Source organism: Numenius arquata, chromosome 3, assembly GCF_964106895.1.
Source record: "Numenius arquata chromosome 3, bNumArq3.hap1.1, whole genome shotgun sequence".
NCBI lineage: Eukaryota > Metazoa > Chordata > Aves > Charadriiformes > Scolopacidae > Numenius > Numenius arquata.
Genome location: NC_133578.1, coordinates 69,439,679 through 69,459,857, shown reverse-complemented (window position 1 = coordinate 69,459,857; position 20,179 = coordinate 69,439,679). Strand labels below are relative to the sequence as shown.

Sequence of the window (20,179 nt, the reverse complement as noted above, 5' to 3'; positions counted from 1 at the left end):
CAGAGTTTCAGAGTTTCAGGAATTTCTGATTTCCTCTTCATGAGGGAGAATGATAACATCCTGTGGATTTCATCAGTTTGGGTCACAGTAACCTGCCATAAAAGTGAGGTTGTTAAGTGAAATCACACACACGGGGCAAGTGTGCTTTACAGAAAAGCCGCAGAAAAAGCAGCTCAGGCTGTCACAGTTTAACCCGTCCCTTAGCGGCTGGTTACACGCAGAACTGTGTATATAGAGATATTCTGTACACAGCAGGCTAGGGCCTCTTTTTGGAACAAACGATTAGCTGCGCTTCTTGCCAAAGAGCTGTTCACTGGGAAACTTACACAGCACTTGCAGCACCCGCTGCACCCTCTGAACTTCAGAAATTTGCGAAGGCATTATTTTCTTTCTACTGCAATCAGAGTTCCTTCCTAGTGGTCCTGTTAATGTATGAGCATAAGATTTTGCAATTCAGGGTCTGGTAAACAGACTTATTTTTATATAGCAGTACATATATCCGCAGTTTTTTGACCATATGTGCCAAGACCCTGCTGTTGCTGTTCTTTGCTCAGTCTTTTCACAAGACTGCTACAAGTTCGTTCCTTGGGTAAACCCTTGCACGCACTCGTCTCTCCTCACCAGATTGTGTGAAACCCCTTCTTCCCGGCACAGTACGCTTGGGCAGCAGAGCGGCAGGTCTCAGCCGTTCACTGCTCCCAAAGCTTCCCCGGGAAGGAGGTGTCAAGAGGCGAGCCTTCCCCCGGCTGGGCTGCGCGCCTGGACGAAAGGGGGACCCGGGCTTGTGGGCGTGCGCCGGGGATCCCCTGCTGATATTTAGGGATCTGTGAAAACCGGGTATCCGGGATGTAGCCGCCGCAAACATCTGCGGGCGACGTGGGGGGGAGCCCTGGGGCGCGGGGACGGGCGGGCGGAGCCCTGGAACGGGTGGCGACCCGCCCCGTGCTCCCGTCGGGGAGGCGGTGGCGGCGGTGGCGGCGGGCAGCGCCGCCCGGCGGGCGGGGCGCGGGCTATAAATCCGCCCCGCGGCAGCGGGCGGGCGGCGGTCGGAGCGCGGCGGCGGTAGCGGCAGCGGCGCAGGGAGAGCGGTACCGCAGCAGGTAAGGGATGATCCTTCCGTCTACCTACCTACCTACCTACCTACCTACCTACCTACCCATCCATCCATCCATCTAACTACCTGTCCGTCCGTCTACCTACCTATCCATCCATCTGCCTATCTGTCCATCTGCCTACGTATCCACCCATCCATCCGTCCAACCCCGCCGGCCTCGCAGCCCCTTTGAGGGCACATCCTTGCATCACCTCCCTATTTTTTTTTTTTTTTTATCAATAAATCCCTCTTGCCCCCCTTGCTCCTTCCAAGCAAGGATTTGCTAGCTGACGATGGAGGAGCGTGTGGCTCTCAGTGGGCTGGTGGCTGTGTGCTGGTGGGAGGGAACAGCAGATGGGGCACCTCGAGCTGTACCCCGGCCATTCTCAGTTGCGGAGGCAGCTGTTGGATTTTGCTGCCACAGTCCAGGCTCCCCTGGCAGCAGTGGGGTGGGCTGGGCTGGAAAACAGCTGCAAAACGAAGGCACATACTTTTCCTACGGAAGTTGACTACTGGTGCTTGTTGCTTGTGCCTCTCTGCTCTCACTGCTCTGCGTTGGTTTTTGGGCAGAGGACAGACTTGACTGGTGTCCAGCCTTTACCGGTCAGTTGTTTCAGTGGGGTTTTTGTCTTCATATGTGATGATAAGCAGAGTTTGCTGTCTGTGCTTCCAGGCACTGCTCAGGTTCAGAGCACTTCATGGTAGTGTTTGCAGTGGAGGCACAGCTGCGTGCTGGGTCTGATGAAATAAGTGATTTCACTTCTGCTAGGGAGGATGTTTTGGTTAACGCTTTCCATTGTGTTATGGTTTTCCTATGAAACATTTTCAAACTGGCATTGCCCACTGTCTTACACACTGTTTTATAAAGACCACACTGCCCAGTTTTGCACCCCATCCCCAGAATAGGGTGAAGAACCCTTTAGGGTTAAGATAGAAGTATTTACCAACTATGTTATTTGGATCTTTTTTCTCCTCAGTTGTCTGTTTAAATAGGAACTGTATTTTGAACCTAGAAAATGCAGCTGTAGTGGCATGGAAGAAGTCAAAGACAACCTGAAGCTTTCTGTCCAGATTCTCTGCAAGGTGTTGTACTGTTTTGACTTCCTCTGGCTTTTTGACAACTTTTTTTTGTTGTTGTTTTGTTTGTCCACGTGTGCCAAAGATACACAGCTGCTGAAAAACTCACTGTTGAGGGCAAGCAATGAAAATAGCCTGTAAACAGGAGCTATCAAATCCTTCAGGTAAACATGTGAGAAGCCTGCCTTGCTGTTTTTAGTCTTGCCTGTTACAGGCATAACTTACTTCAAAACTTCAGTCAGTGACATTAAGCTGGTGCACTTTGAACTTGTGGGAACTTTTTTTTTTTTAATTTTGTGCTCTTTTAACCAAAGTCTAACGTAGTTTGGCATAGAATGACTGTGTTTTTATCACAAGTACTTGAGTAAACAGCAGGCAGCTAATGCTGTACGATGTCCAGTGCACAGCAAGAATTTAATGACTGGATGAAACAGCAAAACTCGGGACTAGATGCAGCAAAAATAAAGTGTTCCTTAAAGGTTTGTACAGTTCCCAGAGTACTAATAAGCTCTGTGCCTTTGAAGAAGAATAGCACACGAATGTATTTTGACATGGAAAATACAGATGCAGTGGAAACAGGTTTTAATGTAGTAATGAGAGACTGCTTAGGGTGTGTATGGTTTCTGTACCTAATATTTTTTTGGTGTAAACTGAACAGATGCCATGGCATAACGGTTTGGGGAACTGGAGACCGCAGCTTCTGAATCTGAGTTCCTTGCACTGCAGTTTAGCAGATACTTGAATGGGATGGATTTTAACTTTAAACAAACATTTCTACAATCAGTGAACTGAGAGGTGAACTCATCAGCTTGAGAACAGGCACTCTGCAAAAGTGGCTGGCCTTGAACCAGGCTTGGGGAGAGAGACCTAGAAGGCCTTGACAAGCTGGGGTTTTTATTTGTTTCCTTTAGGAAAAAGGGTTTGTGTACTGATTCCCTACATCCATCGGCCACTTCACCCAAGGTGACAGCAGGATAGAGATGTCAAAGTGTCAGGTGTCCACAGAACTTGGCAATAACCAAAGAAGTGTCTCCCACTGCTGAGGGAGGGCTGCGTGTGCTTGGGAACCAGTGTCTACACCACCAAAAAACAGACTCTTCAAGTTTTTCTATTTCTTCCCTGCACAATGGCTTTTTTGTTCTTGCCAAAATAAAAGGGAATGCTAAAGCTGTGACAGATCATCTGGGTAGATTCTATGAATGCTCAGTGGCATTTTTTTTACTCCAGTGGGTGATACTCTGCCCTTTGAATATTCCTTTTTTGCACTATGACAGTTACATGGGGAGATCACAGTGAATTTTGGGAGATACTTTGGCATGGGAGCCTGGTCCTTAAAAATAGTTGTAAGGCAGTTGGGAAATTTGTTCTTGTAGCTCAGGTGGGATTAGCAGTGAACTGTTGTGAGAAAAACTCTTTCATGCAGATTTTTAAACCTAAGTGATTAATTTGTTTGACTGAAGTGCAGCATACATCTTCTCATGACCAGCTTAAGGCATTTTGGCAAACTTCTAACTTCCCATAGAAAATGCTGATTTTTCACTTAACCTCATTAGAGCCTGAGAATCTGTTGCACAAAACATGGAGCCTATATGTAATGAGACATTTCCTGCTTTTATTATCTCAAAATAGACAAAGAGCGAAAGAAAAGAGGCAGAAGGGGTGAAACTGGCTGGAAGCTCTTCAGAATGAAGACAACTAGAAACTGTGAAACTCTCAAAAATAATACAAATTCTAATTGTGGTGGACCAGCAATGTTTACATCATGCATACAGCTAGAAGCTTAAGGTCGCAAAAGCCCATTTGCTGTCAGGGGAGAGTCCAGCCTGGGAAACCAGCGCCTGAATCAGCTCAGTCCCAACAGTGTGCAGCAAGAGTGACTTTCTCTAGTTGCTCTGGTTTGACCACTTAAAAGGAAAACCTTCTGAAACCCAGGAGATGCAACTGCTTGATATTAATAGGGATCAAATGCTGGTCCTTGAGAGGAAGTGTGACTTCCAGCTGATAGTTTGTTTACATCCAACTTCCACATCGTGTCACAGCACCTAGAAATCTCAGGGAGAAGTACAGAAGAGCCCATTTTGTCCTGTCACTGTTTCACTAAATAGATGGTATTGTATGTAGACTGCCCTTTAGCTTCAGCTTTTAGGTGCAAATCTGTAAGTTTACCTAATGTGTGGTGGTGTCTCCCCTGCAGCCTTTTTGGTGAAGAGCTTTCCTGGACTGAGACGTGGGGAGTGGATCTCCAGCTGCCAGCAGGTCAAGGAAGCAACAGTTACCCCTCTGCCATCTGTCAAAATCTCTGTCCCGAACATTGCAATTAAACTACTTTCTAGTACTGGAACATTGTGGGAAATACTCTGAAACTGTTAAAAAGGCTGAGAGTAAGGCAATCCCATTTCCGGGTCTGGTGGTGTGTGTTGCTACGGATGACTAAAATCTGGGTTAGGCCTCTTGGAAATCAATGGCCATGAATATAATGGCTATTGAACTTGGTGTTTCTCTCCAGTGGTGGTGATTTTTTTTTCTGATCTGTGTCACTTCCAGAGCCCTGGGTAACTTCAGCGGGGCCAGTCAGCAGGAGGTAATCCCTATTGTTAATTCCCTTTGGCCGCAGAGTTGGAGCAGCAGTAAGGAACCATTCAGAGCTTCTCCTGAATATGTGATCATGTATCGTTAAAGTGTTATTATGACATAATTAAACTCAGTACTGAGAGTCTGTGAGAATCAGTGCTGTTATTCACCATTTAATCCAGCACAGCAAGTGCTCAGAGAGTAAAGCCTGCAATTATCCGAGTTTCAGACTCAAATGTGCAAGCTCCCGCGTTGGGCGATGAGGGAGATGAGTTTAGGTTTACTTTTAGCTAAGGGCTGCTGCAGGATCAGGCCTGTTTTGTTTCCCAACTGGTACGAGGGTGTTGTCTTTGGATAATGCCCAGCGGTTTGCTGTCAAATGGGATGTTCTCCTTGCGGAGGTGCTCCGCTTGCTGATGCACAGCTGGACTGCCTCTGCTGATGAAATTTTCCACAGCTGTATCTGTTTGTACAAAGCAGGATGTATGTCAATTCTACCGCTCTTATTTTGTGTGGCTGATCACGTTTCCTATGTTTCTTTTGGGTTTTGCACTACTTCCTTTCAGTTAATTGTCACAATTTTAATGTAGCTTTTTCATCTGTCAGTCAGGTTTTTTTTTCTCTTTATAGCTGGAAGTTGGTCAATGCAGATCTTCCTTTTCAAGCACTGTTTTTAAAACTGGATATTCATTACTTTTCCAAGCCTTTAACTGTCTGCTTCCTGTCTGAACTAAGTATAGCTTCAAAAGTATAGCTCTTTTAGCTTATTTTCTACCATGGATGTGTAAGGCCAGTCTGCTAGTAGTGTATGGATGATGTAAAAATTAATGGAAAGAGCAAACCTTAAGACCTAGTGCTGCATGAAAACCTGTCTGTAAAACAAATCTTGCCATGTGTCTTCAACCATCTCTTGTTTTTTTGTGTGTCCTTGCCATTTCACCACTTTTCCAACTTGACTTCTTTAAGAAATTCTGATTTTTTAGGAAGTTAAAAGTAAGTGATAAGGATATAAGGATCTTCATCTGTAATGCCCCTGATGAAGACTGTAAATGGAGGAACTGGTGTTTGAAACTAAAGAATGGTAATAGATTTTATTTATATATGTGTGTGTTTATTGGTAAGCGTAAGGTGACGTGGAAAGTAATCAGCAAAGCAGAACACAGCTTTTAAAGGAAACTTTATTTGTGAACACAGGGCAGAGACATCCAGATGGGAAATGCACTATTAGAGGAAGGAAGGATTGCTCTTGCTGTGGGTTTTGGGGTTGCTTCCTTCAGGAAGCTCATGTGCACCTTGTCAAACTAATGATGTCATTTTCCTACTGCTATAGCTCTAGAGTGCTCTAAACATACTTTGTATGTATTGTAGATAACATATCCCTGCTAAATTTTAAGATGCATTTGTGTCCTTGGACAAAGTTGTGACATAGTGGGTTATGTGACCATTTTATGAAGTAGATGCACCGCAGAGTTTTACAATGACCCTTTATATTACGGCAAATTCCAAATACTATTCTTTTCTCTAGATGATTCAAGTTTAGAACATCACATATTTTTTTCCCATGTGAAACATACTGAATTTTATGAAGTTGTATATAAAATCCCGATCTTATTTAAAAACTTGGGCACGTATAACTCCAACCCCTCTTGTAAATGGAACCTGGAAAGTAATAACTGTAAGCTCTCTGCCTGATATAAGAGATGCCAACCCGGGGCATGGATGGGTAAGGTTTTGAACGAAGTCAGCTGAGGATGAGGAATTGCTTTTTGCCCACTTTGAAGGATTTTGAAAGGCCTTATTTTGAGAAGCAAGGAGTATTCTGGGACTGGATAGTGCTGATTTAGACTCTCCCTCACCAGTCCCTTCAGTTGTGATACAGGCAGGAGTGTACTCAGTCCTTAGGAAGATCACGTTGTATCTCTGGGTGCTGAGGCTTGCAGGCAATGGAAGACTGGTACACAAATCTAGTCCCGAGTAGTTCAGCATGTGCAAATGCTTAAATTTGGGTAATTTTATAATGGGAGTTTGTTGGGAAGAATGAAAGATGTGTCCATAACACAATGGTCATTTGTGCAAAGTCTGAGTCAAGTTAAGATTTAGAATGCTGAAGTTCATCCTAGAAAAGGGGACTGGGAGCTCACAGGAACAAAATGATATCCATAAATTATACTTTCCTCCTCAAAAACAAACAAAAATCCTGACACTTGTCATGGAAAACTTCAGCCCAGACATTTTGGCAAGTGTTATAAAGAGAACTTGTAATAGCAATGAGCAAGCAATTTTAATAGGTGGCAGAACAAGTTGTATATGTACCCAGGAGCTGTTACCCATATAGTATGACCTAATGAATAAATGTAGCTTTAGATACTTTGTCAACCTTAGCTGCGATGTTTTGTAACTTTAGTACTTGTCTTTGCAACATCACTTAAATATGCAAAACATATGCAAAAGAAACCACTATGTACTTGCAAGGGTGCAACCTAGAGAGCCAGATAACATTTCTCATCTCTGAGTGTACTGCGAGCCTGGCCCTTCTGGAATAATCTCGGTATGGTTTTGCCTCTAACTTGTACAGAACCACCCACTTTTTGAAGCAGTTGCAGCTGGGCAGAGGCTATGAACTATTAAAGCATGGCAGATTGAGAACAGGAGGGGGTGGGGAGCATGGCCTGACACTGGTGAGCTGCAGGAACAATAGCTTGTTTCTTGTCTGTTTAGACTGCAATCTTTGTGGCAGAAGCTGTCTCTTCCATGTTATGAAATGCTTACCGCATCTTTGCAGTATTAGTTATTTAATCTGCCCCCAAAGCCCAGGCGAACACCCAGGTGCCAGGCGGGTGTCAGGATCTGTACCAATGCATCATCACCTTTAATCTTTGCTTAGGACCTTTGTGTTTGCAGTCAGCTGGAGGAGGGGGTGGACGGATGCAGGGGAGGATGTTGGGAGGATGCTGGGAGGGTGCTGGGGCAGTGGAAGGAGACGGGACGGCTTGGTGGGGTAAGAAGACAGCTGGGAAGGCAGCTGATTGCTCTTCACTCTTTCCACCCTGCAGTGCTGCTACCCGCAGCCTGGAGTCATTTAAAGCTAAAGGACAATATTGGCACCAGTGCAAACAGGCATCATGTGTTTCCAAGTAAACTTGAGCTGCCACTGGGATGTAAGATTTCTTACGAAAGCCCCAGGTTCCCCTACCCCTACGCTCTGCAAGGACTGCTTGCAGCCGGGTCAGTGGTGAGCGGTGGCTGCTTGAGGAGGGAGGTTGAGATAACAACAGTCTTCATAGCCAGAGTCCTGGGAGTCACTAGTATTTTTAATCTCTTTGAAGAAACTTCATGTTATTGGAGATAACCACTTCTCACAGAGGTATGTTTCAGGTGCCAGATGCTAAAGAAACCTGAATTTCATAGATCTTCATTAGGATTACAAACCCTAATCCTCATGGAGTTGTGATATTACAGTGTAGGTAGCATTAGGGGTTGCTACAACAGGAAAAAAAGCCCTAAGGCACTGCAAGGTCTCAACTTTCCTGATAGCTGGGAAGAGAATAGCTGCTCATAATACTGGTGGGAGGGGGGGGATGGGGAGAAACAACAGGGGTGTCCAGCATAGAGAAGAGGGGACAGCAGGCATGTCCTTTGGCTGGAACACCATCCCTTCCCACAGCCAGTTTCTACTCCCATGAAGCATGGGAGGACCCTGAGCTTTCCAAGGAACATTCCTCATTGCATCCCACAGCAAGAGGATTGTGCAAGCCTCATTTCAACAGTTTTCTTGCTCAACATCTGCGGAGTAGACAGAAGGGTCGCTCTCAGCTCACTTTGTTTTGATGCTAGTATCGATGTGCAGCTGCCAGAGCGTCTCACATGGGTGAAGAGTAACCAGTCCCTGGTTGGAGGAACTAGCAATTTAAAGGCTGTGTCTGATCCCAGAGCGATTGCAGCTGAACAGGCACCGGTGAGAAACAGCCAGAAGAAAAGGACTGGAGACGAGCCTGGAGGTCTTGTCTTTCTCACTGCAGGGGTGTGCTGGAGCCATGGGAAGCGTAGCTGCGGGAGAGGCTCTGGACCTGCTCCTGGGTCTTGGTCGTGGGAGCCCTGTGGGATCAGCTGCTGGTTCTGTCCTCTCAGCCCTCTCTGTGTGGCTTCACCCGGCTCTTACTTGGCACAGGGCTCAAGTTCTTGGCTGAAACATTTCAGTTTCCTAATCAGGTTGATTAGCACGTAGCATAACTCTAAACTTAAATATGGATAAAACTTTAAGCCTTTCTTGGGTTTTGGCTTTGAAAATCCCTGTTATGCTACATTATACTCCTAAAAACCCACTTCTTTTTTTTTTTTTTTTTTTTCTGGATGCCAGCCTGAGCTCTTATTTTTAACTAGAGCCTTTGCTAAAGCATGCTGGTGGAGCAGCTCACAAAGGCGTTTGAACAGAAATAAAAGCAAATTGGTTAGAAACAAACAAAAATAATTAAATTGGATATTGGCAGTGTTCTGTGCTTGAAGAGGGCTGGGTGATGGCGATTCACAGGACGTCTGTGAACAGAGGCCACCAAGCAGTGCAGTTGTTTCAGTATTTAATATAATGCTTTGATGCCTGACCTTTTCTGATTTGAAACTTTAAGTTATTTAAGGGTTACATTTCCAAGCTTCCTTTGTGTCAGGTTATTAAATTTTATTAAATTTTAGTTGCAAATTGAGGTAGTCACATATAACCACAGTCTAAGGAAACCAGGAGAGTCCCAAGCAGTTGAGTGTCTTCAGCTTTTGACGCTTGCTGTTCAAACTGTTTAGTCAGATGCTAATTAACTGTCAAAAGTCATCTGTTTCTTTTAAAAGGGGAGGAACTTCTATTAAAACCTCTCTCTTGATTTATTGTGTGGAACTATGTCAGAGAAAATCAGTAACTCAGTACACAAAGGACCTCGTGACATCAGTGCCTGTAACAAAGAGTAGCTTAAACAGGGCATGGTGTGGGCAGATGCTTATGCATGAGCTGTTTTGGATGTTTGCAAAATGAATAATTTTTAAATGGATCACAAACAGGAAGATCAGATTGTCAAGTTTATAATAAAATACCTGAAATGTAAACTGCACTTAATGAGAGCGCGCATTGTGGACCATAACCATACATGGATGCTTTAACTGATGTCCACTTGTCTCTGTTTAGTGGAGACAAGGTTTTTTTCAAGCTGCTCTTCAGTTTACAGTAACCATCATTTTTTGTTTTAGGGCCAGTAACTCAGACTAGTTTACAATATTTACTTTTAGTGACCGGAAGAGTTCTAACTGACCATATGTCAGGCTCAAATGGTGTTTGAGCATCAGAGTAACTTTCCTCACTTCACTGTCAGAGGCCTGAGCCTGCGTGGTTATTTTTCTGACCTGGAACTGATGGAGATCTTTGCTAATTAACATCTGCAGAGCTCTGGTGACATCTTGGCTCTCTCCATCATTGCCTCATCCGTGCTTTGTTTAATAGTGCTTTGAGCTGCTGCAGATGCTCAAAGCCTCAAATTGCCACCCCTGTCCTTCCTTGGAAGGCTTGGAAACACCTCCCATGTATGGCCCTGGAGCCCAAGTCTGATGTGGTCTTTCTCTCTCCAAAGAGAGCAACACCAGTGCTTGGGAGCTGTGGCCATCAGTGCCCATGGCCTTCTCCCTCCTCTTTGCCGTTAGATGTTCATGAGTATTTAATTCCATGTGTAAAATGATTACTGTCCCTCCTGCTTGCTCAGCCTGCAAAGATGGAAATGCCATCAAGCTGCTCTGGTGAGGTTACCCTTCCGTACATTGGTACTCAAAACCAGAATAATCTCTGCTGCCAGTGTTTAAACAAGCTGTTTTGAGGAAATTGCCTTCTTTATGAAATGCTCAGGCAGGAGTCTTTTCCTGTTCTTTGTTTTCTATGATAGCACGTAAATAAAAAACAGTTGAGTATGAAGGCAGAGGTAAACCCTGTAGTGCTGGTAGCGGTTCCCCCAGCCCTTTGTGGACGTGAGACCATCACACATTATGATGCACCCTGTGATACAACGTTAGACAGCCGTCTGTGTGTCTTCAGCAGAATAAAGTTTGAAATGAGGGTTCTTTGAACTTGTTTCGCTGCTGTGCTTGGAATGAATTCGGTCACGTATATTAGGATTACCTAATGTTTGGTACTTATGATTGCAACATTGCTGGTGTTCGAGGATGGATGGCCTGATGTGTGGCTTCTTAGCTGCTTTTCACAGTGTGCAAAGCCAGACTGCCCATCCATCCTCTATCCCCTGCAAAGTCCCCAGTGATGACTGTCCCTCCAGCAATGATGCTCTGAACCTTTAAGAGCAAAGTAATCAGGCTCTGTAAAGTGATTCCTGAGTTACTAGCCTTGCTTACAACACTCGCTGGGGTGGTTTTGGAAGCAGTGGGTTTGGCTGGAATGGGTACAGAAAAGCCTCTTTGAATGAAATTAGTGAACACAGTATTGCACAGATGACTTCACCCTTCCCCACTTGCTTCCTTGCTTCCTAGAGGCTGGTTTGATGCCTTTCCTGCTGGTTGGCAAAGGTAAATACGTGACCTGTTTTAAAGCACTTTGCCAGCTGCAAAGCTGCCTTAAACCTTTCTTTATTTTCTTAGTCAGAGGTATGATTGTTTTAAAACTTAATCCTCTGCGCAGCAATTGTAACCGATATCTGGGTGCAGGGCGGTGGGTGTCCACTGGGTGGAGGTGGCTTGTCCCGGAGAGGAGAACTTGGACCCTCTGAGCAGGCTGAATTGGCTAAGTGGAGTGAAAAAAAGTTGTTTTTCTCCAAGTTGGCTACTTTACACTGCTGCTTGCAGATATAAATGAACTTTGTCTTTTGAAGACTTCTGTGAGGCAAGTGCTTTGAAATGTGTATAAAGGAATGCTTGTATGGTTATCTATTTAGGAGAATTTTGCAGCTATATTAGCTTCAAGCTTCCCTGTCACATAACAGCGGGGCGGAGCACAAAGCACCAATTTAGAGATTATAAAATTTGTGCTGAACATGGGTGGTACAAAACCACTTCCCCAGCATCTTTCTCTTTGGAAAATAAGATGTTTTTTACAGTGCTGTCAGATAGCGGGGCTTTGTTTGCCAGCTCTCGTGAACAAACAGCATGTTGTTGTGCCGCCTCATCACAAGGTTGTTTCTTGGTAGGAATGTTTCAGGTATTCCTGATGCGGTGAAGGAAAACCCAGAGCTTGGAAATGCCTGATCTGAAAACATTATGTGGCCACAAGATCTGGTATCTTTCCAAAAGAGAGAACTTGGTACATGTTAGGCTTTTGTTCAGCAGACTTTATGGCAGTCGTGTAATCTGCTGGTCAGCACTTCCTAGTGCTGGTTCTTTCGGAAACATAGAGCAACAACTTTGAACTATTATGAAAACAGGATTCTTTTTTAAGGCTATAAAAGGCATCCATCTTGTTCTTTTTGGCAGAGATTTTTTTGTCATTTGTAGTCAATGCTCTGAGTCCCTGAAAATCTGAAACTACCCCGTGTAAACAACTTTCTTCCACAAACACTAGCTGTGGCTTTGTTCCTCGAGTCGCTTCTTACTGGAAAACTGCAGGGGACCTGGCTTCTTACTCTCCTCCCCTATAGGCAAAACATGGAAAAATTTCTTGCACTTCTAGTCCCTATTGCAGAATTAGGTGCAACATTAAGGTGCCATTTCTGTCTTAACAGAATTTGCTGAATTGCAAAAAAAAAAAAGAAAATAAAGAGTTAGGTGCAATTGCATGTAAATATTTTTGACCTCCAAATATTTCAGCAGCATTTATTTTCCCTCTCTGCCATGCACAATTGCTCACTGTGTAGAATGGCAGATTGCATAGATGGCTATAATTATGAAAACATGTAAGAGTATTTCTAAACTGTCACTTGCAGTTGCTTGAAATTTTGGCAAACTTGTTTTTTGCTTGTTCTTTGTGATTAAAATCTGTAATGGGCAAAACTTATTGGAAAACCTGGAGAAAAAGGGTGAATCAGAGTGACTGCCAGGGAATTAACTCCGTCTTGACATTTCTGACTATTTAAGAATCTCTGGTGCCTTGTTGTAAATTTGGATTACAAGTTACTGACAATGGGCTCAGTTTGTTCCTGTCCCCATGCCTCAAGTGGCGGGGTTAAATATTCATGCAGCATTTCTCTGCACTTAAAATCCACAGCCTAATTCTTTACCAAAAATCCACCCAGTTGCATAGCTAGCAAGAAGGGTTCCTAAAATCTGAAGCTGTTTTTCACATGCATAGACACTAGTGTTTTTTCAGCATTAACTTTCTTAATCAGCATGTGCCACTTCATAGCTTCCTGCAACACCCAGCTGTCTTGCAAGCTTTCCCACTGGAGCATCTTTGCCCAGGGAAAAGCGTATTGAGTTAACCCATGAGACAGATTAAAAATGCTGCAGCTGATGGCTCCTGAATCCTCCTGTGGGCTTCACAGCCCTTCTTGAGCACTGGGTCATTTATGTGGACGGGGTTGATTGGCTTAAATCAGATTTAAGTAAGGAGGTGGGAAATCATGGTTTAAAGAATCAATTTTGTTCTGTGGTTTTATGCTAATCTGCAGGAAAATTGTTAATAATTAAAATGTTTGTGGTTACGCTTAGTCAATAATTCCTAAATGTGTTTCAGCCTTTTGGCTTGCTTTATAAATACACTTACTCATATGTTTCATGTGAGACAGTTCTAAACTTTTCTTGAAAAGTAAATAATTGATTTGTTTTATAGTTGTGTAGTTAATTAATTTCCAGTCTTTTTCCAAAGATGCCCAAAACCCACATGACAAGCATTCTTCTCCCAGGCCAGTATGTAACAAACATACTTTGACTTTTGTATTTGTCATCTTGCTGTTGAAACAGTTTCAGTGTCTCTTTTGAGAACTGTTTCTGGTCATTCATTAGAGCTTAGCAGGGAACAGCCCTCTGTCTCTGGCACCTTATCTTTGTTGAGAGAATAAAAACAAGCCGTCATTCTTCTTTTTAACTCCCAGTTTGGCTGACATGAACTGAGCTGCCTGTTGGTCTAAATGCAGAAGGTGCCCTGCACCAGCAGCAGAGCTGGCGGCTCCGTCTGCCCCAGCAGTCGCCTCTTCTGGGGTTGTAGCGGATGCTTCGGCATTTCGGCATGCAATTTCTTCAGCTTTTAAGTTAAATGCAACCCTTGGTCAAGATTTTTCTAACACCAGTTTAGTTTAAACAGTTTAATTTTAAGATTAAACAGGTGTCCGTCCAATTTGGAAATGGGGACAGGAATCTGGGGTCTGCGGACTCGGGGCGGTGTGACTGTGCTGGGGCTGGGGGTGGCTCTTAGCCAAAAGATTTCCATGGGCAAAATACATTGGTCATCTTCCATCTGGCTCCACATAAATTAAATGTGAAAAACAATTTTCTTGGCTCTGCAGTCCTTCAGGTTTGGCCACATCCGTGTTCCCAGTTAAGGTTCCCTCAGACAAGCGCTGAGTATCGTGATGCTGATCCTTTCCTAAAGCAGGATACAGCAGTCTTGTTCCTTACTTTGACAGTTTTGAAAACAGCATTATCGTATAGACCTTGTTGGTGTCCACTTAAAGAAGTACTGGTTTTACTTGGTATTGTTTGTTTGTCCAGGTCAGGGAAAGTGTTTCTGTCCCAATGAATGGAGCACATTGGTCTGAAAGTAAAATACTGCTAATGAGTGTCCAGTTCAGTTTTCTTACAGTAAAGACCTGGGGGATAAAAGGGGAGCCTGCATCAAAAGAAAAAAAAAAAAATTTAGAGACCGTTATTCAAGCTAATTTCAGAAGAAGGTAGCTGTGCAGATTTGGCTGTGCCACCTTTCACCTGTGAAATGACAGTGACCATGGCTCGCTCTGCTGGTCCCTGCCCCATTTCCTTCAGTATTCTCCGTTTTGAAGCCGATAAAATTTTATTTGATCTTGCAGCCTTAACATTTCTTTAATCTCATATTGTGCAGGGGTGTGTATATAAATAAACCAGGGAGGCATTTTACAGAAGATTCACAACCTTCTTGCAAAGGTCTTTTAAACTATAACTGGAGACAGTGGGTGATTGGTGGGGGGGTTGGGTGGAGCAGGAGCTTTATTTGTTCCTGTATTTAATCTTTGATGCAAGCTGAGAAGAAATCTTTTTTCATCTTTGCAGATATCAACTACTGACCATGTCAACAGAGTTCCAGGATGCTCACCTTGCGGAGGTGAAACCTCTGGTGGAGAAGGAGGAGGTAATTATTTTAGAGCTTTTTAGTGTTTCTGTGTTTTATTTCAGGGCTGCTGTTGTTACTGCACATGTGTTCTTTGATTAACTCTAACATATCATATAGGAGAAACAAGTAAGAGGAGCTGGAGATGGAATAAGAGGGTGATTTTTTTAAATGTTGCAAAACTGAACCTTAGTTCTGTCTTTGGTTTTACTTTTCTCTAGTGCTAATCTGGTGGTGACATTTTTTGTTTTCTGAATAATGACAGCTCTGTGTGTCTTCAGAAATTTTGTATGGTGTCAATTGGACAATCTCATGTAGATCCATCTATACCTATAGACTTCTCAACGTAGAGGTACAAACTTGGTTCCATTAGCTACCTTTTAAGGAGGCGCAGAGAGAGCCTTTACTTTTCCTCTGGGCACACCTGAGTCCAGAGGTGCAACTCTGCCCCATCTGGTCCCCTCTGGCTGCACTGAGCTATGAGTTACAGCCAAACCGCTACCAGGTGTGCAGCTGGGTGGGCATTCACAAGCCACAGCCATTCCTCTGGGGTTGCAGCATAGAAACATCGTCAGCTTTTTTTTTTTTTTTTGCTTAACCCTGTTGTACTTCTCTCCATTTGCTTTTGCACCATTTTTCTCCAAAAATCTGCCTGCAGTGTCTGGGTTCACTGGCTGTTTGACTGTGTTTAATGGTAGCAATACTCCTTGCTTTGGTATATTCATGGCAAAAAATTCACTGTAATATATGAACCTCTCAGCTTTTTCCTTGAATCAAAACTAAGTTTTTTCCTTTGTTACCAATGACTGTAATTCTTGACAATGATGTTTATAAACATGTTGGGTTTTTTCTGTTTTGTTTTGGTTTTGGTTTTGTTTGGTTTTTTTTGTTTTTACACTAGAACTATTAATTTCTCTGACTGCTACTTTCTTTTTATTCCGTCTTTTGCATAAACACTTCAGAAAATCATTTCCACTTGTGACTGCAGTGAAATGGCTAGAGAAACTTTTTAAACACAGCTCCTTTGCCAAGGACATTGCATGAAAGCAGAGCTTGTTTGGATAGCAGTGAATACAGCACTCAAACTTTGCAGGAACTAAAATCCCTTTTTAATTCCAATATTGTTCAGTAGTAGCAAAGCAAAGCAGATACTAAGCAGAAGTTTTATGGGTACTGAAATACCATTGCTTCAGAGTTCAGAAATATCTTAAAACACTGATTAACTTCCTGGTTTTCTGTAGCACACAGATCAAAAGTTGGTGTCTTGACAATTAAACTTATGTTCTTTTATTCATGATGTTAACTCAAGTTTTGTCTGTATGCAGGAACTAGCTAAGAGTTTGATTTCCTCTGTGGCCATCCTTAACATAGAGTAAAGGAAGTTATTTAATATATTTTGAGAAAGTAGAAAAGATTGTCCTGAAGGACACTCGGCACATAGTACGGTTAACAGTCATGTCCTGGCTTGTTGTGCCTATGTTTCTTCTACAGCTGAGTCTTCATTCCTGGGCAGCGCTGGAGCTTTATTTCATATGCTCTCTAGACAGCTGCCATATCTGAATATTTCTTTCAATTCAAGACACCACTGGAACATGGGTGTATGAAATAGCTATGTTTAAAAGGTCATGAGACCAACAGTGTAGTAAAAAAAAAAAAAAGCAGATTGTCTAAAACTAAGGCTGGGTAAAATGACTTCCACAAGCTCAGTCAGCTCTTAAGAAAACTGTTCGTATATACAAGACGTTGCCTAATTACCGAAAGATCATGGCTCAAGAGTCCCATAATTATGGGTTGGACTGCAATGCTTTGAGGTCTGCCATCTGAGATGATATTGCCCAAGACAGCAGCTGTATTGCTTCTGATGTCATCCATCCTTAATTTACCTGGGTTTCTGGGACTGTGTGACCTCCCTGCCAGGATCCTAAGCTCTGGTTTTTATCTCTATACTTCTGTTTCAAGCTTTGGCTTCTCTGTCATCCTCTGCAACATAACAAGTATTGGTTTGGATGCTCTTCCCTCTGTTTTCAGCCTCCCAGTGGAAATATGAGCTGGACTTCTTCCTTGTCTTAATAGAAGGAGGTGACTTTAAGACACTTCTTCCTTTGAAGTTATAAGCCTGTTAGGCTATTGGAGATGGGGAGGATGTCACCTTACTCCTTCGCTGGTGGAGATCCTTGACAGGTGTAGGAGCTTGTCAGTAATAGTAGTAGCTGGTCACAGGTTGGAATGGAATGGAATGGAATGGAATGGAATGGAATGGAATGGAATGGAATGGAATGGAATGGAATAGAATAGAATAGAATAGAATAGAATAGAATAGAATAGAATATTTCAGTCGGAAGGGACCTACAATGTTCATCTAGTGCACTGCCTGACCACTTCAGGGCATGTTAAGGCCTCTTAACATGTTTAAAATGCTTCTTAAACACTGACAGGCTTGGGACATCAACCACCTCTCTAGGAAGCCGGTTTCAGCATTTGTCCACCCTCTCGGTAAAGAAATGCTTCCTGGCATCCAGTCTCTGTGTCCAGCCAACCTCCTAAACATAACAAGGCCTAATTTTGTCTAGGGTAAAACTCTTCCCACCTTCAACATCGTGTAACCAAATCCCAGTAACAACTGCGTAACTGAGTTGCAGGACATGTTTGAACAATGGCTTTCCATCCTAGGTAGGAATGAAGTGGGCTGTTGGCTGTCCCATGGCTACAATAAGCAGTGGAGAAAAAATCAGTGTTTTACTGCTCTGAGTTGTCCAGTGATTTAACAATAACTGAAAATGCACCAGGTTTTGTGCTTTGTTTTGCTGGTCTATAATCTAGCATTTTATTGCTTTCATGTTCTCTGTGAAGATTAGTGGGTAAAAGCTCTGGGTGAATTTTGGTGTTCAGCAAGAGAGCTTTCATTAAATGAGGGGACAGAAGCTCTCAGCTGCAGAACCAGTGGGTTAGAGCACACATGTGCCAGCACAGATTTCTGTATGTGCAAAAGCTACCTGCTTTAATGCTTTAAAATCTCTTCACAGGCTATCACTCGCCTCCTTCCAGACTTCGATGTTCAGGCAAGTAAAGCTATTCTTATCTTTTTTTTTTTTTTTGTAAAACGGGAGACTGAATTGATGTTTGAGAAAACAGCACAATGTGATCAGAAATGACTGACTGCTCACCAGAAATACTGCTACAGTGGGAGAGGGGTCTCAATGGGGCTCTGACATAGTGATGGGAAGGGGACTGCGGGAGGTCTTTTCAGATCGAAGCTGAGAAATTTTCATCCAAAAGAGGTGGCTGGGTTGCAAGCGGCTCTATTCTTGCTGAGAGAATGAGATTCTTCAGCTGTGGTAGTGAAAGCAACATATTCCCCTCCCACACGGACACACACTTTCCCCAATTAACTTGCTTTCATTAGCGCAGTGCATGCATTTCCTCGGAGGAAATGTCCCTCTCAATGCATCCCGTTTTGCTATTGAAAGTTTCCAAAAGATTCCTGAAGCCCACAGAGTGGTAGAAGGCAGTAAGCAATCAGTTTTGTCCATAACAAGAGCGATGGTAGTTTACGTATGTTTATTTGCAGCCAGAACATAAGAGTTCATAAAGCACACCACTAGATCAAATGGTGAATTCCCATTGCTGAGGACAAGGAATATGTGTTGGGAAAAGAGGCTCGCCAGGTGTCTTATTTTTATCAAGGGGTGTAGGGAGGGAAATAGGAGGTTGTGCAGGAATAAGGAAGGCTATTAAATTGTTCTAGTCTCTTGAATGTGCAGATGGAGGTGCTTGGAGGAAATAACATTGTATTTTCTAGCATATTGCACTTTTCTTTGCACCTGTCTATATTTTTATTCAAAGCTGTGCAAATAGGTTAAAAATCCAGCAGAAACTCAACTGTCTTTTCCCTGGAAACAGAGACAGTTATCTCAAACATCTTTACCATCTTCCAATGGCTCTTACTTCCATAGTAAAACTGTAGTTTACATTAATCCTGCATCTTCCCCCTTATCCTTTTTAATGATGAAATCTACTGCCTGAAATCTTGATAAATGTAAGTTAAAGTTGTCACCATGTGGCTTCCTGCAGGACTGTGCACAGCATGGGAGAAGCTTTCTGTTTGGGTACAGATTGATCACTTGTTCTAAATACATCTGAATCCCAGATTAAGTCTGCTAACAGGAGTACTGCAGTATTTTGATTAAGAATCCAGAACTGACCCATATTTCATTTCTATTCTTGGAATAAATTTGCTTGGTTTGTAAACCATGTGTATATATAGATTTTTTAACTTGCAAGATCAAATTCTCTAAGTCTTTTTCAGTTTCTTTTTCCATGTTTTGGATTAACTATCACTAATCCAGACCAGTGGCTCTTGTTATTTAGCCCTGTTCTGCCAGCTCTTGCTGTTTTAATGATCTTTCTTTCTTCAGGTTTAATCTTTGCTTGTTCTAGTTCAGGAAGGGAAAATGTGGAAGAACTGTCTCAATCTGTTATGTTAAGAACTGCTGCTGCAAAGGAAGTTCAGCTTTGGTCCTTAAAACCACACGTAACCCTTCCTATATGTCTTTAAGTTGTCCTTTGGTTAATTTATGACAAACATGGTTTAGAGCTGTTAAGAGAGCTTTGATTACTTAGCTCATTAGAGAAGTTCATGTCTGGCCCTGGAGGACCCAGTTTACTCGGGACTGACACTGAAGCTCGTGTGTGCTCTTAATGAGCAACCCATCCCTTGAAACACACTTGGGAGGAGGATGGACCTGTCCAGGGAAGGAGGTGATCAGCACTTGGCAGGATGGAACTCCTTATTTAGTGCCTGTGTATGGATGTGGGTGTCCACTGTATATTACTTGCAACTTGCTCCATCTTTTTGAGGACAAGTTATGCAGGTTCAGTTAATTATGTTTCTGCCACTAGTGAAAAAGTAGTGACTGCCTGTGAGGTGTGTTGGTTCCAAGAATAAATTATATCTAGTTATTCAGATTTGGAAAGAGACTCTTATTTCACATGCTGTTTTAGGCAGACCTGAGTTAAACATACTTTTCCATTTTAAGTAAGCTACTGTATAGTGCAATATCACCCTTCTGAAAGCACACATTGCAGCAGGACAGGTATGTGGTTATTCTCTGGAGGAAAGCTTTCATGGAGTTACCAGGGGATGGCCAAGACAAGAGATGGAAGAACTGACAGCTCTGAACTACCACTAGTCTGTCTGTCTGTCTGTGGCACTTGAAAATTTGAGTGAA

The 20,179-nt window shown here is 43.1% G+C and overlaps 1 protein-coding gene across 3 annotated transcripts in view; it reads left to right on the top strand.

Moving 5' to 3' along the window:
• Positions 1 to 1,047: 1,047 nt before the first annotated feature.
• NDRG1 (N-myc downstream regulated 1) overlaps positions 1,048 to 20,179 on the top strand; it is a 40,552-nt gene continuing 21,420 nt past the window's right edge. Inside the window, exons 1-3 of one of the 3 annotated variants that reach the window (XM_074144801.1) lie at positions 1,048 to 1,100; positions 14,894 to 14,972; positions 17,975 to 18,010. In XM_074144801.1, coding sequence (XP_074000902.1) covers positions 14,910 to 14,972; positions 17,975 to 18,010 — 99 coding nt within the window. In that variant the 5' untranslated portion in view covers positions 1,048 to 1,100; positions 14,894 to 14,909. Of the gene's footprint in view, positions 1,101 to 10,800; positions 10,820 to 14,889; positions 14,973 to 17,092; positions 17,135 to 17,974; positions 18,011 to 20,179 lie in introns of those variants that run through there. The other 2 variants (XM_074144802.1, XM_074144800.1) reach the window with 2 other exon arrangements.